At 43.2% G+C, this 12,679-nt stretch overlaps 1 protein-coding gene across 3 annotated transcripts in view; it reads left to right on the top strand.

Moving 5' to 3' along the window:
• SHB (SH2 domain containing adaptor protein B) overlaps positions 1 to 12,679 on the top strand; it is an 83,639-nt gene that overhangs the window by 57,558 nt on the left and 13,402 nt on the right. For all 3 annotated transcript variants that reach the window (XM_080372728.1, XM_080372729.1, XM_080372730.1), the window contains exon 5: positions 769 to 888. In XM_080372728.1, coding sequence (XP_080228854.1) covers positions 769 to 888 — 120 coding nt within the window. The remainder of the gene's footprint in view (positions 1 to 768; positions 889 to 12,679) is intronic.

Genomic DNA, 12,679 nt, shown 5'->3' with positions numbered 1-12,679 from the left:
TGCATCTGGCAATTTCAGGAAGGGAGAAATCTTCCTCAGAGATGCAGTTGATCCAGTGCAGGGCCAAGCATATTACATTGCTCAGGAAACTTGGGGAAAGTGCAGATATAGAGCAGCATGCGCTGAGAAGGTTCTTTGTTTTCAGTCCTCAGTTTAGTGAAGGACCTACCTCTCCTCTCTCCATTTCCTTTCTTCGCTGGTCACACCCACTTCAGAGATCACCAGAGATTTACTTAAAAGTGTTCTGAGTTGTCACAGCTGTGTTTAGAACAAGTGTCTTTGTTAGAGATTTCACACTTTATCACTTTTCTCTTTTTCCAAATATTTATTTTAGGAAATAATTTCCACTATTAACTGTTCATATTCTTCATATGTTATTTTTTTTTTTGTTCTTTTGTGTATCAGTCGAAATACTGATATATCACAGGAATGAAACAGTAAATGTGTATATTGTATATCTACTGCTTGAAAGGTAGAGATTATAAAGTGTTGTTCTGAGTGGGAATTTCTTTCATAAATATGTACACTAATCATGTTGCATGCTCTCTTGATCTAAGTTTTTTCCTTCAGCTGACAGAAACTACAGGCCTCCACAAACTGTAAAGTTAACTTCAGATAATGCAAGCACTGTGCTTTTTATCTGTAATATGTTCAATCTTCAAGATATCTATGTGATATTAATCATTATTCATACCTTAAAGAAGTGAAGTAGTGAAAGGAGTATGAGTTGCCATATATGTGTGTATTAATCTTTCTGCTTTTTCCTAGATGGTATCATGGAGCAATCAGTCGGACAGATGCAGAAAACCTGTTACGTTTATGTAAAGAGTGTAGCTACCTTGTAAGAAATAGTCAAACAAGCAAGCATGACTATTCTCTTTCACTGAAGTAAGTATTTGTCAGTAAAACACAATAATGTAACTTATAAGCCATAACTTCTCTGGTGCAAGAAGAGAAAATGTTCCAGTCTATTGCTGCACTGGTTCAGCTCAGGAGGGCACCCAGAGAGTTTGAGACTGTCGGTCTGCATGGTGTATAGTGACAGTCACTGAATTAGGACCTTGCAGTTGGGGGATGTTGAGAGATTTTTTGTCTTCATTTGGTGCCTATTTAACTAAACAAACTTGGTTTTATTTTTTTTCTGGTTCTGATTTGAAATGCTTCTGCCTCAGGTTGAGTAAGTAACTGTATTGTGGATCTTACTCCTTTTGCTTCATAACATGTGTTTACTGTAGTAGAGCCACACAGATGTTTGGTCCAGGCAGTGGCACCACCAGGCTGGCCTCTGCCAGTGACGTCAGTCCAGACTCATGCAGGGTGAGATACACAAATAAAATATGCATGAAGATGGCCAGAAGTGTTTATTACCTCATTGTCCCAGTGGGGATTCCCCAGTAGTTTCCTGAGTGAGGTAAGCAGCAAGCAGGGAGGTCCTTGGCACCACAGACAAACAGTTAGAACAGAATAATGGGTGGGAGTTTTTGAAGCATTTACATGAGTTTGCACATGAACATTAAACGTTATAATTACCTAATCATCCTTGCAAGTGATTACATGAAAAGAGCATGGCTGGCTGTGGGAGACTGCTTGATACATAACACGTTTGGGAAGACTTAACCAAGGATGACATAAGTAACAATCTATTGTGATGTAGAATAATGACCCCTATTGCCTTAACAAAGCACAGAAGGCTTCGTTACAAGGAATCTGGGTTATAGCTGTACTGATGTCCATTGCCTATCTCCTCGCCATTCTTCCACGTTTAACCTACAACAGTATTGCCCCAATTCTTGAAAGTAAAAAGCCTAGAGTCAAGAATAAAATATCTACAGAATTAAGAAATGGGCATTGTTCCAGTCTTAGTGCTGCTTTGCACTTGCCTCACCTACCTTAGGCTGATCAGGTTATGTTACAGATGTTGACTTCAACATACCATAGAACAGCATCATAGAACGGTTTGGGTTGGAAGGGACCTTTAAAGATCACTTAGTCTAACCCTCAGTCCCCACAGCTAGGGACATAAGCTCACTTGTATTTCCAGGAGGAGTTTCCAGGTTTTCCGTGCAGAAAAAGAAGAAGCCTCTTGACCTTGGTATAGGCTGTACAAGTGCAGAAAGAATTGTTTCTTTTTCTCCTCCCTACAAGATAGGGTCTGATGTGGAACCTACCCTTCCAAGTAGGTCTGGGACCCAGGCCCACCTGCCTTTTTTACTAGCGGTACCCCTGCCAGTCTGGCTTTTACATGGTTTCTTCATAAGCCTGTTCTGGAGACACTTTTACTTCTGGGATGATGGTGATATTTGATTATGACAAGGTAACGCTTTCACAGACAGCACCAAACCTGACCCTTTTTACATCTGTTAGTTCATTAGAAATGAAGGACCACATCTACTCTACCCTGGTTTAGCCTGATGGTCTAAAGAGTAAATTTCAGACTGGTTTTATATCCCCACCTTGGGCTGACAAGAAGTGCATCTGTTAACCTAGTTTTAAGATTCTCTTCTTGGGCTTAAGAAAAATATTTTGCAGGCCTGTTTTTTAGATCTTGATTCCTTTGCTGCCATCGTTGGGATCTCTGTATAATACAGAGTTCTGTCCGCCGTGAGCTGGAACACACCCACTTTAGAAATGCTGTTCAGCTCCTGTTGTCCCTTCTGCCATTTGATCTGTGTATTCTCTGATACAGTAATCCTCTATTTTCAAACACTGAAGCATTAATAGCACATACTTCAGAGATGTGTAGGCTTAAATTTTCTGTAAAATTCTTGCAAGTTTTGGAATAAGACTTTTTTTTTTTTAAATATTTCACTTAGTTCTTGCATCAGCACAGTGATTTTTGTTATTCAACCAGAGCACAATTTCAAGAGGAGAAGGTAACAATTAAATGTTTATTTTGCAATTTTGGACGTCTGGATGCAGGCCCTTAATGTCCTTTTGAATGCTGTAGTGTCTTTGTATGTTGTATTCCAAAGTTTTCTAAACCAGATTTCTTGGTGGTACTTATTTTAAGTCTCCCCATGACATCTTCTATGTTAAGATAACTAAATGACTGACCTCCATCAATCTCTGGGTTTTGGAGCCTAACATTCTTCCACTACTCTTCAGTTCTTCTGCCATACATTTATCAAAATTAGTGCTGACTCTAGCCTCTTGACGCAGTCTAATTCTGTATACCACCTCCCTGTGGTGATGACAGTTCTCCTATGGCCCCTTCAAAGCTCACGTAATCCTCTTAAGCCCATGGTACTGTAGTTAGAATTCATGTCCTGTCTATTAGCTGGTGATCAGTTTCCTCTTTTTCCAGCAGGTCTCCTGACATCCTGCAAATGCAATCACTGTTTTCTCTCAAAAATATTTAGCTGAGTAAAGAGTCATGTCATTTAACCACACTTCCTTTGCTATAAACCTGCTTCTGTTTATGTGCCATCTCACTGACCATTACCATCTGCAAACTACTGACAAAGTTATGTTTGATGTTGCTGTTCACATCTGATTTTTGCTCACTGCCATAAGGCTCTCTTTCCCCTTCTCCCCCTATTTAGGACATTGAATTTATAATTCACTGTTGTTTTCTAATCCTTTCCTTAAGTAAGATGGTTTTCCAATCAAAGATTTTGAAGAGTTTTGGTAATTGTGGAGATCTTGTTCCTTAAGCTCAAGAAGTTAAGTTCTTGGACAGTTCTCAGGTTTCACTCATAATCTTTGGACAGAAGATTTCCTCACAACCTGGTTTATGACTACTTTTAGCTGTGAGAAGCTAGCCCTTCAAAGTACCAAACATGGGATACTATTTTGTGTGCTGATTCCCTTGCCTAGAGGCGTCACATCAGCCTGTGATGAGGTTATTTTGTACCAGTTTACCTTAAGGTCAGCCAGAAATCCATTCATTTCATTACCATGCAATCTTACATCCCTGTTACTATTTGACTTGCAGAATTTTCCTGCTTCCTTCATCTTTTGTTGAAATGTGAGTGCAAGGCATGCCAGAGCCTTTCACTAGTAATGGATGGTAGCAGTGAGAACAGCAGTGTGAGATATCACCAAGTAGACAATCTGTTCAGCCTGGTGGCAGAATGATGTGAGGAAGTAGAAAGGTTAAAGAGCATTGGGAGTCTGAGAAAGAGATAGGCTGGTGGAACCACAGTCTGCCCTTCCTGATGCAGAAACAACCACCGGAAAAAAAAACAAGATCAAGGGAGGGGATCTTGTATCTCCCCTTGCCAGGCGAAAGGCAGTAGCTAAAAGGAAAGGACTGGATGGAGGCAAGCCCACACCCAGGGTGGCAGGCCAGCCCCCTCCTTGCCTACCTTGCCTTCCCAAGTGCCTCTGTACAACAGGTATGAAGCTCTGTATGTGGAAGGTCAGTCAATGGGTGATATAAATGATGGTCCATCTACACAAGAAATGTTGTCCAGGTCAGAAAGGCCTACGTCCACCCATGTCATGACCACCTCAATGAGGAAGAGAAGATGGGTTATAGTTGTAGGTGACTTGCTTCTGAGGGGAACAGAGAGTCCAATGTGCCAGGCAGACCTGCCTCTTAGTGAAGTCTTCTGCCTCTGTGGGGCCAGCTTAAGGACATCACTAGGAAGCTTCCTAGCCTGGTATGACCCTTGGACTATTACCCATGATTGCTTTTCCATGTGGGTGACAATGAACCTGCAATGTGTAGTCCAAGGGCAATCAAAAGAGACTTCAAGGCCTTGGAATGGATGGTTAAGTGAATCTGTAGCACAGGTATTTTTCCTCTATCCTTCCAGTTGCGGGCAGCGACATTGGAAGAAACAGACAGAGCCAGAGTATTAATACATCACCACCACGATATCGGTGTTTTTGACGATGGGATGGTCTACCAGCACTCGACCTACTGGCATTGTGTGGGATTCACATTTCTCAAAGGGGGAAGAGGGTTTTTGCTCATGAGCTAGTGGCACTTATTGATGGAGCTTTAAACTAGACTTGAAGGGGGAGGGGGATAATATAAAGCTTGCCTGTGACAGTCTGTAAGATGACATGCGAAGGTTAGAGGGATGGGGTGCTAGTGAGGGCCCTCACCCTGTTGCTCCGAGACATGCTGGGTACCCTGGAGCACACTTGAAGTCTTATGGAGATGAACCAGGGTTTCCTGAGGTAACAGGAGCCGGTAGGGGAACACTGGTGAAATACCTCAAAGGAATTAAAGTGTATTCCCTTTAGGAAGGTGACATGGCTGCCAGCTCAGCTGAAGTGTCTCTGCACCAATGCATGCAACATGGGCAACTAACAGGAGGAATTGGAAGCCACTGTGCTACTGAAAAGCTATGACCTAGTTGCCATTACTGAAACTCGGTGGGATGAATCCCATGACTGGCATGTGGCTATCAATAGCTACAGGCTGTTCAGAAGGGACAGGAAGGAAGGAGGGATAAAAGGGTTGCCCTCTGGATCAAGAAATAGATAGATTGTGAAGACCTGTTTGAAGAACAGCCATGAGCAGTCTGAAAGCTTATGGGTAGGAATTAGAAATGGAGGCAACAAAAGGAACCTTGTGGTTGGTATTTACAATAGGCCACCCAGTCAAAGGGAGCCTATTGACAAAGCCTTCATACTCCAGCTGCAGGAGACATCATGCATGCAGGCTCTCATCCTGCTGGGGGACTTTAACCACCCCAACATCATGTGGAAAAGTAGCACGGTGAGCTGTAGGCAGTCTAGGAGACTCCTGGAGTGCATTGAGGATAACTTCTTAAGCCAGGTAATAGACAGCTCTACTAGAGGGGATGTGACACTGGACCTGATGGTCACCAATGCAAGTGAGCTAATCAGACATCAAGTTTGGAGGCAGCCTGGGCTACAAAGGTTGTGCATTGGTGGAGCCTGCAGTCCTGGGGGATATGGGTCAGGCAAAGAGTAAAGTCAGGACCCTGAACCAGGAAAGCAAAATTCCAGCTGTTCAATGACTTAGTCAGTATAACCCCCTGTGAAACTGCCCTTAGGGACAAGGGAGCGCAATGGTGCTGACAGATATTTACGGATACTTTCCACATAGCACACAAGAGCTCTCAATCCCCAGGTGTAAGAAATTAGGAAAAGAAGGCAAGAGGCTGGCATGGCTGAGTCAAGACCTACTGGTCAAACTAAAGGGCAAGAAGGAAATACAAAGGCAGTGGAAGCAGGGGCAAGTATCCTGGGAACAGTATAGAGAAACTGCCTGGTTGTGTAGGGATGGAGTCAGGAAGGCCAAGGTGCCACTGGAGCTGAACTTGGCAAAGGATGCAAATAATAATAATAATAGCTTGTATAGGTATGCCAACCAGAAAAGGAAGGTCAAAAAAAAGCATACTCTTCAATGAATACAATTGGCAAACTGTTAACAATGGACAAAAAGAAAGCTGAGATACTCTCAGTAATATTTTTTGGCTCCGTCTTCGCTGGCAACTTTCTTTCTATACCTCTGGAGTGAATGGACCTCAAGGCAGTGGCTAGGGGAGCAAAATTGCTCCCACTGTAAGAGAAGGTCAGGTTCATGACCACCTGAGGAACCTGAACTTACGTACATCTATGGGACTGATGAGGTGCATCTTAGAGTCCTGAGGGAATTGGCTGATGTAGTTGCAGAGCCACTGCCCATAGTATTTGAAAAGTCATGGCAGTCAGGCAAAGTCTCTGTAACTGGAAAAAGGGAAACATTGCACCCATTTTTAAAAAGAATAGATAAGAGGACCCTGAGAACTACCAACCTATCAGCCTTACCTCTGTGCTTGGGAAGGCCATGGAACAGATCTTCCTAGAAACTATGCTCGGCACACTTAGGACAGGGAGGTAATTCAAGACAGCCAGCATGGCTTCACCAAGAGCAAGTCTTACCTGACCAATCTGGTGGCCTTCTTCAACGGAATGACGTAAGTGGATAAGAGGAGATACTGATGTAATCTATCTGGACTTCTGTAAGGTCTTTGATGTGGTCCCCCATAACAGCCTTCCTTCTAAACTGGTGAGACATGAATTTGATAGATGGACTGTTTGGTGGATAAGGAATTGGCTGGCTGGTTGCCTTCAGAGAGCAGTGGTCAACAGCTCATTGTCCAGATCAAGATCTGTGATGAGTGGTGTCTCTTAGGGGTTTATTTTGGGACCAGTACTATTTCACATCTTCATCAGTGCTGTAGACCATGGGATCGAGTGCACGCTCGGCAAGGTTTGCAGATGACACCAAGCTGAGTAGTGCAGTTGACATGCCTGAGGGTTGGAATGCCTTTGAGGGATGTGGACAAGTTCAGGAAGTGGACCCATATGAACCTCCTGAGGTTCAACAAGGCCAAGTGCAAGGTCCTGCACCTGCGTCAAGGCAACTCCCAGTATCAATACAGGCTGGGGGATAAAAGGATAGGGAGCAGCTCTGTGGAGAAGAAATGGCGGATGAAAAGCTGGACAGGAGCCAGCAATGTGCACTCGTAGCCCAGAAAGCCAACCATATCCTGAGCTGCGTAAGAAGCGTGGCAAGCAGGTCAAGGGAGGTGATTCTGCCCCTCTGCTCTGCTCTCATGAGAATTCACCTGGAGTATTGCGTCCAGCTCTGAAATTCTCAGTACAGGAAAGACATGGACTTGGTGTGGATCCAGACGAAGGGCCACAAAAATGAGCAGAGGGGTGGAACACCTTTACTGTGAGGAGAGGCTGAGAGAGTTGGAGTTGTTCAGCCTGGAGAAGAGAGGGCTCCAGGGGGACCTTATTATGGCCTTTCAGTACTTTAAATAAGGGCGTTTATAAGTACGGTGGGGGCAGACTTTTTAATGGGGCTTGTTGCCAATAGGACAAGGGGTAATGGTTTTAAACTAGAAGGGGGGAGATTCAGATTAGATATAAGGAAGACATTTTTTTATGAGGGTGGTGAAGCATGGGAACAGGTTACCCAGAGTTATGGTAGATGCTCCATCCCTAGAAATGTTCAATAACAAAGTGGATGGGACTCTGAGAAACCTGATCTCGTCGATATCTGCTCATTGCAGAGGGGTTTCACTAGATGATCTTTAAAGATCCCTTCCAACCCAAACTATTCTATAATTTTTTATTCTGTTCCCGAAGTACTTTGTGTCTCAATGTGTTCTAATTTAAGCAGTCCTATGTTTTCCCCTGAGAGATTTCAAGCCTCTGTGTTCTTTCATAGTTTGACTTCAGTGAATAAGCTAAGTCTACAGGCAGCTTTGTACTCTACCCAGTGCTTCATCTTTGAGTGACATTTATATAAGACACACTGTTTCACCTCCCATTTTCACCAGAAAAGATTTATAGTTTGTATAGAAGTGCTCAAACAAGGTGTGCTTGGGGTAGTTGGCAGCATTAACCATTGACACAACAGCAACCAGCCATCCTCTCCTCGTATCTTAGTGAGGATGTATACAGCATAGATCATGGTGGTGATCCCACTGCGAAAGTAAAATTACTTCTGTTTACAGAAAAATGTCCCTGAAACATTCAGTTGTAGACTTACTGGTGTCACTGGCAGGCAGTTAATTTTCATTATGATACCTAGGATGTGAGAAGGGTATGCAACTAGACTTCACTTCTAAAAAAATCATCAAAGAGCTGCAGGCATTGGGCTGCTAGTAAGAGCATGGTTGGACTTGTATATAGGTGCCTCATTGCAGTGTTTTTGATGACACTGAGGAAGAGACTCTTTGTAATAGTGCGCTTGTCCTACATCTGCTGCACAGAGCCTGACATGTTACTGTACCAATCCATCAGGACTGACATTGTAGGATGGTATAAAAACAGGCTTTGCCCACTTTTCCTTTAACAGGCAGGTTTGGGGGTACGTGAGGCCTTCTGTAAGGTGTCAGATACCTACAAAAGATTAAGGTTTTTGAAGGTTGTTGAATGTGCATAGTCAAATAATGTTCAGAACAGAACCTTTCACCATCAAATTTCTGTTTTATTTTACTGGTGCATTTATGATGTGTAAAATAAAAAGCACTGGCAGTGGAGTATCTGGTCGCACACTACTAAGACACATGGTACTTATCGGGGATGCTTGTTAGTAAAGTTGTAGCACAAAATTAAGTCTGACCAGCCACATGTAATTGTTACAAACTTGCAACCTAGTCAGTTGTTTCATTAACCTACAATAACTGCATTAGGATACAGTTCTTGAATCTTAGCTCTGGAGTTGATAGATGCTACAGTGGAAAAAATGAGCAGCCCTTCTCTGCAACTAATTCCTGAATATCCATGCTGGTTGGACTCTGCTTCTTGCTTCTTCTGAAACTTGCCCTAGGTCCTTGTCATATGTCCTGCTCTGATATTATCTGTACAGCGTCTCTGCTTAGCACACACTCTATGGCCTGTGTTTCCATGTAATGACATCTCAGGAAGCACTCTGTGACCCTCTTGTTAGGGAGTGCGGACACATGCTAATAGGCAACTACTGGCTTTGAAGCTGACTATAGTTTTAACTGTTTCTTGTCGTGATTTCACCAAATCCATTGCTATGCAGATTGAAGCTGGTGATAATAGACAACAGTCTCAAGCCCCACATGTCATGGTTCTGTTCTAGTCCTTGTGTCCTGTTTGAGTGGCTGCCAGGTGTTTGATATCTGCTTCTCAGAAGCCTTTTGACTAGACGTATGCTGCTCGTTTCCCAAAAACTGTGTGACTGTCCATACTTCCAGTACAATTATAGTAACTTGAGGGTTTTTTTCCCCTGCATAAGCTGCTTGCTGGTTAACATGTTACTTTCCACACCTTACTGTTTATTCTCTCTTCTTGTCAGTGCATTTTCCTTATGTTGGAAATTAAGGGGTGTCCTGATTGCCGGCCCCATGTTGGTATGTTTTGCAGGAAGGACTGGGACCTATATTGCTAGCTATAGCTCTGTCACCCCAAATGGATCAGTGAATCTGAGTTTGCCTTGCTGCTAAGTCCACAGGCATAACAGGTACTTAGCCAGTAAAGGTAGCCATGGCTACCCTCTCAGTCACCCCAGCAGGCTTTGTATATTCGGACACTTCCTTTATGCCTTCATCTCATCATTTAATCCCACCTCTTCAGTGCATTGATTCAACAACCATATAGCATGACTTAACACAAGCAGGCTGTGACTGAGCTCTGACCTTGTGAATTGACATGCTAGAATGATCTCATTAATGCCTCAAGGCTGCCTGTTATCCCATGGAATACTAAAGGTCTCTAGATAGTGCTGTGCAGCCTAATCCATTTTAAATGATATCAGACCCACGCATGCCTATCCTTGGCTCTCCACACTACCCAGCTAGAAACAACTATGTGCCACACCGCAGATCTTAAGTAGTCTGGAGAGGCACCAGAGCAGCAGGGGCTTTTATTGTCTCACAGAACTGAAGGGCTACTATCCTTAGGTATTTCTAGGTCCCTCTCTACTTGAAGCCTGTCTTTCCCTTGCATCTGCATGCTTGGTGTTTTCAGTCAGTACCAGGAGATCTGCTAGTGCAATGGAAAACAGAGGCAATCGGTTCCCCATGGGCTGTGAAAGACTTATGTAGCAAGGTTGTTCTAAAACCCTTTGCGTGGGTCAAACTTGTCTTCTGTTTGATTTCCATTAAAGCACATAGCTCTTTCTTTGGGCTTGTTGGAACAAAATGGAGGGGGCTGGGGTTTGGTGCCACTGCTACTGTTGTGTGTTGTGGAGTTGATGTGTCTGTTCAAACGCTAAGTCATCTGTGATTCACAAGAGCACATCCTTGGCTGCATTCCTTGCCAGAAGCAAGAGAGAGAACAGAGGCTTCCTAAGAACAACTGAAACAGAAGTATTTACTGGATTTCAACCATAACATCTCTCAGCTTCCCCACCTCTGAAATCTCCTTATGATTTTCTGCTTTTCTTCCTATGTTGTTCCTAATAACGTTACCCCTGCTCATTAGATAGGGGAATTGCCCGGGTAGAGAATGAAGTCCTTTATCAGCTATGTGGTCTCATGGCAGACTGAACGAGACCTTAAGGCCTTATTTAATAAATTGGTTATGTGTAAACCAGCTCCACCAAAAAAGAATGTTGTCAAACTTGTAAAAGCAGGTGGATTGTCTTAAACTAGGACCCTCCACATGAGAGGCTGGAAGCACTCAGATGTATGAGAGAAGAGAGCTGAGCACAGTAAACCAAGTGAAATCTGTTGGTGTAAGGCAAATGTTCACCAGCCAAACTGGTTACAACAGGACAACTAGGATATACATTGGATTTGCATCTCCCAGAGTCCAGCTTCATTAGCTATTTTCTTCAGGAACTTTAGAGATGCTTCTGGGTGCCCCCCTAAGGCCTGTTTCTCAATTCAGCTATGTTGAAATGGTAATTCAGGCAGTAACCTGAAACAATGGGTGTCAATCTCTGCTGTGATTGTACTTCTAACGTGGGAGAGTGCTGATGAAGATGAAGCTATGAGGTTACTGTGACAAGCCATCCAGTCTGGTGCTCTGACAGTCTACTGAACTACAGTCCTAAAGTGATTATAGAATTTGTTCTTGGTTATCTAATCAACCATGATGTCTTGCTGTTAAGAGTAATAAATTTGAGCAGAGATTGTTTCACTATTTAGATGCATCGATTGAAAATCATGACTGGCTGCAGAAGCCTTATTGAAATGCTGCAGTCACCTTTCATTTGTTAATGTGTTCTGCATTAAACAGATTATTTTTTTTGAAAAGCACTCAGGTGGCTGTAGCCTGTATCCTCCCACTAGACTAAGCATCCTGGCTGTAGGTTTTTTCCTTTTTTACATGGGTTTAGCTGGTACAGATGTGGCAGGCCTGAGAAGCTGTGTTTAATAACAGCAGCTGTGTTGCTTTTGCAGTGTTTTGTGCAGTATATGGGCTTTTCACAGCAATCTGTGAGCAGGGGACATGCTAAACTCACTGGTGGGAAAATTTGTGAGTGCAAACCCCTAGTCTGGTGGGTTTTTTCAGGGGTTGGATCTGCTCTTTCACCCTCCCCCAATAACTCATGAAGCATGCTGTTTCTGTTGTATCCTTGGACTGATACTTTTGCAAGTTTACTATCTAGTATGTAGGCAGGCACAAGAAAGCTCCAGAAGCCAGACGTGGCACAGATATGTTGTATGAGCAGGAGGATGAGGGCAGAGATGTGATGAACTCCCTGGGATCAGGCAGTGGATGAGCAACAGGGATAGAACCAATATGATCTTTTAAATCCATGATCTACAAAATTTGAAAAGATGGTCTTCAGCTGGCTTTTATAGCAAATGGGATAGTCAGCAGATATATCTCAGCCTGTGATAGGGATAGGTAAGAGGCAAACAGAATGTCTATATACTCGCATCAGTGACTACACGAAATAAAGGGGCACACATGTTGCCATATCTGTGAGGGAGAAGGAACATCTAGGGGAAAATACTGTGGAACAGTTAAATTTGCACAAATCCACACACATACACAGGAATGAATTCGCTATGCCCTCTTGTTTTGTGGAGCACATGACAGTAATTTGTCATCTGCTGGCAAATTCTTTAATCTGTATTGAGAGCAAACTGCCATGAGAGTGAATTATTTGTATGTTTATATATATGAGGGTAGACTGGAAAAAGGCAGTGAACTCCAGTACTGAGTTTCTGGCATTGTACAACTAGCTCTCCTGCTGTAAAATGTGCAAAAATCGTTGGCACGTTGGGATAAATAATAAAACGGTGTTTGCTGTGTAACTGCATGAATCAATCAC

The sequence above is a fragment of the Falco punctatus genome (assembly GCF_963210335.1).
Source record: "Falco punctatus genome assembly, chromosome: Z".
Classification (NCBI taxonomy): Eukaryota; Metazoa; Chordata; class Aves; order Falconiformes; family Falconidae; genus Falco; species Falco punctatus.
Note: the sequence above shows the minus strand (reverse complement) of the source record. Positions and strands in the feature narration are given on the sequence as shown.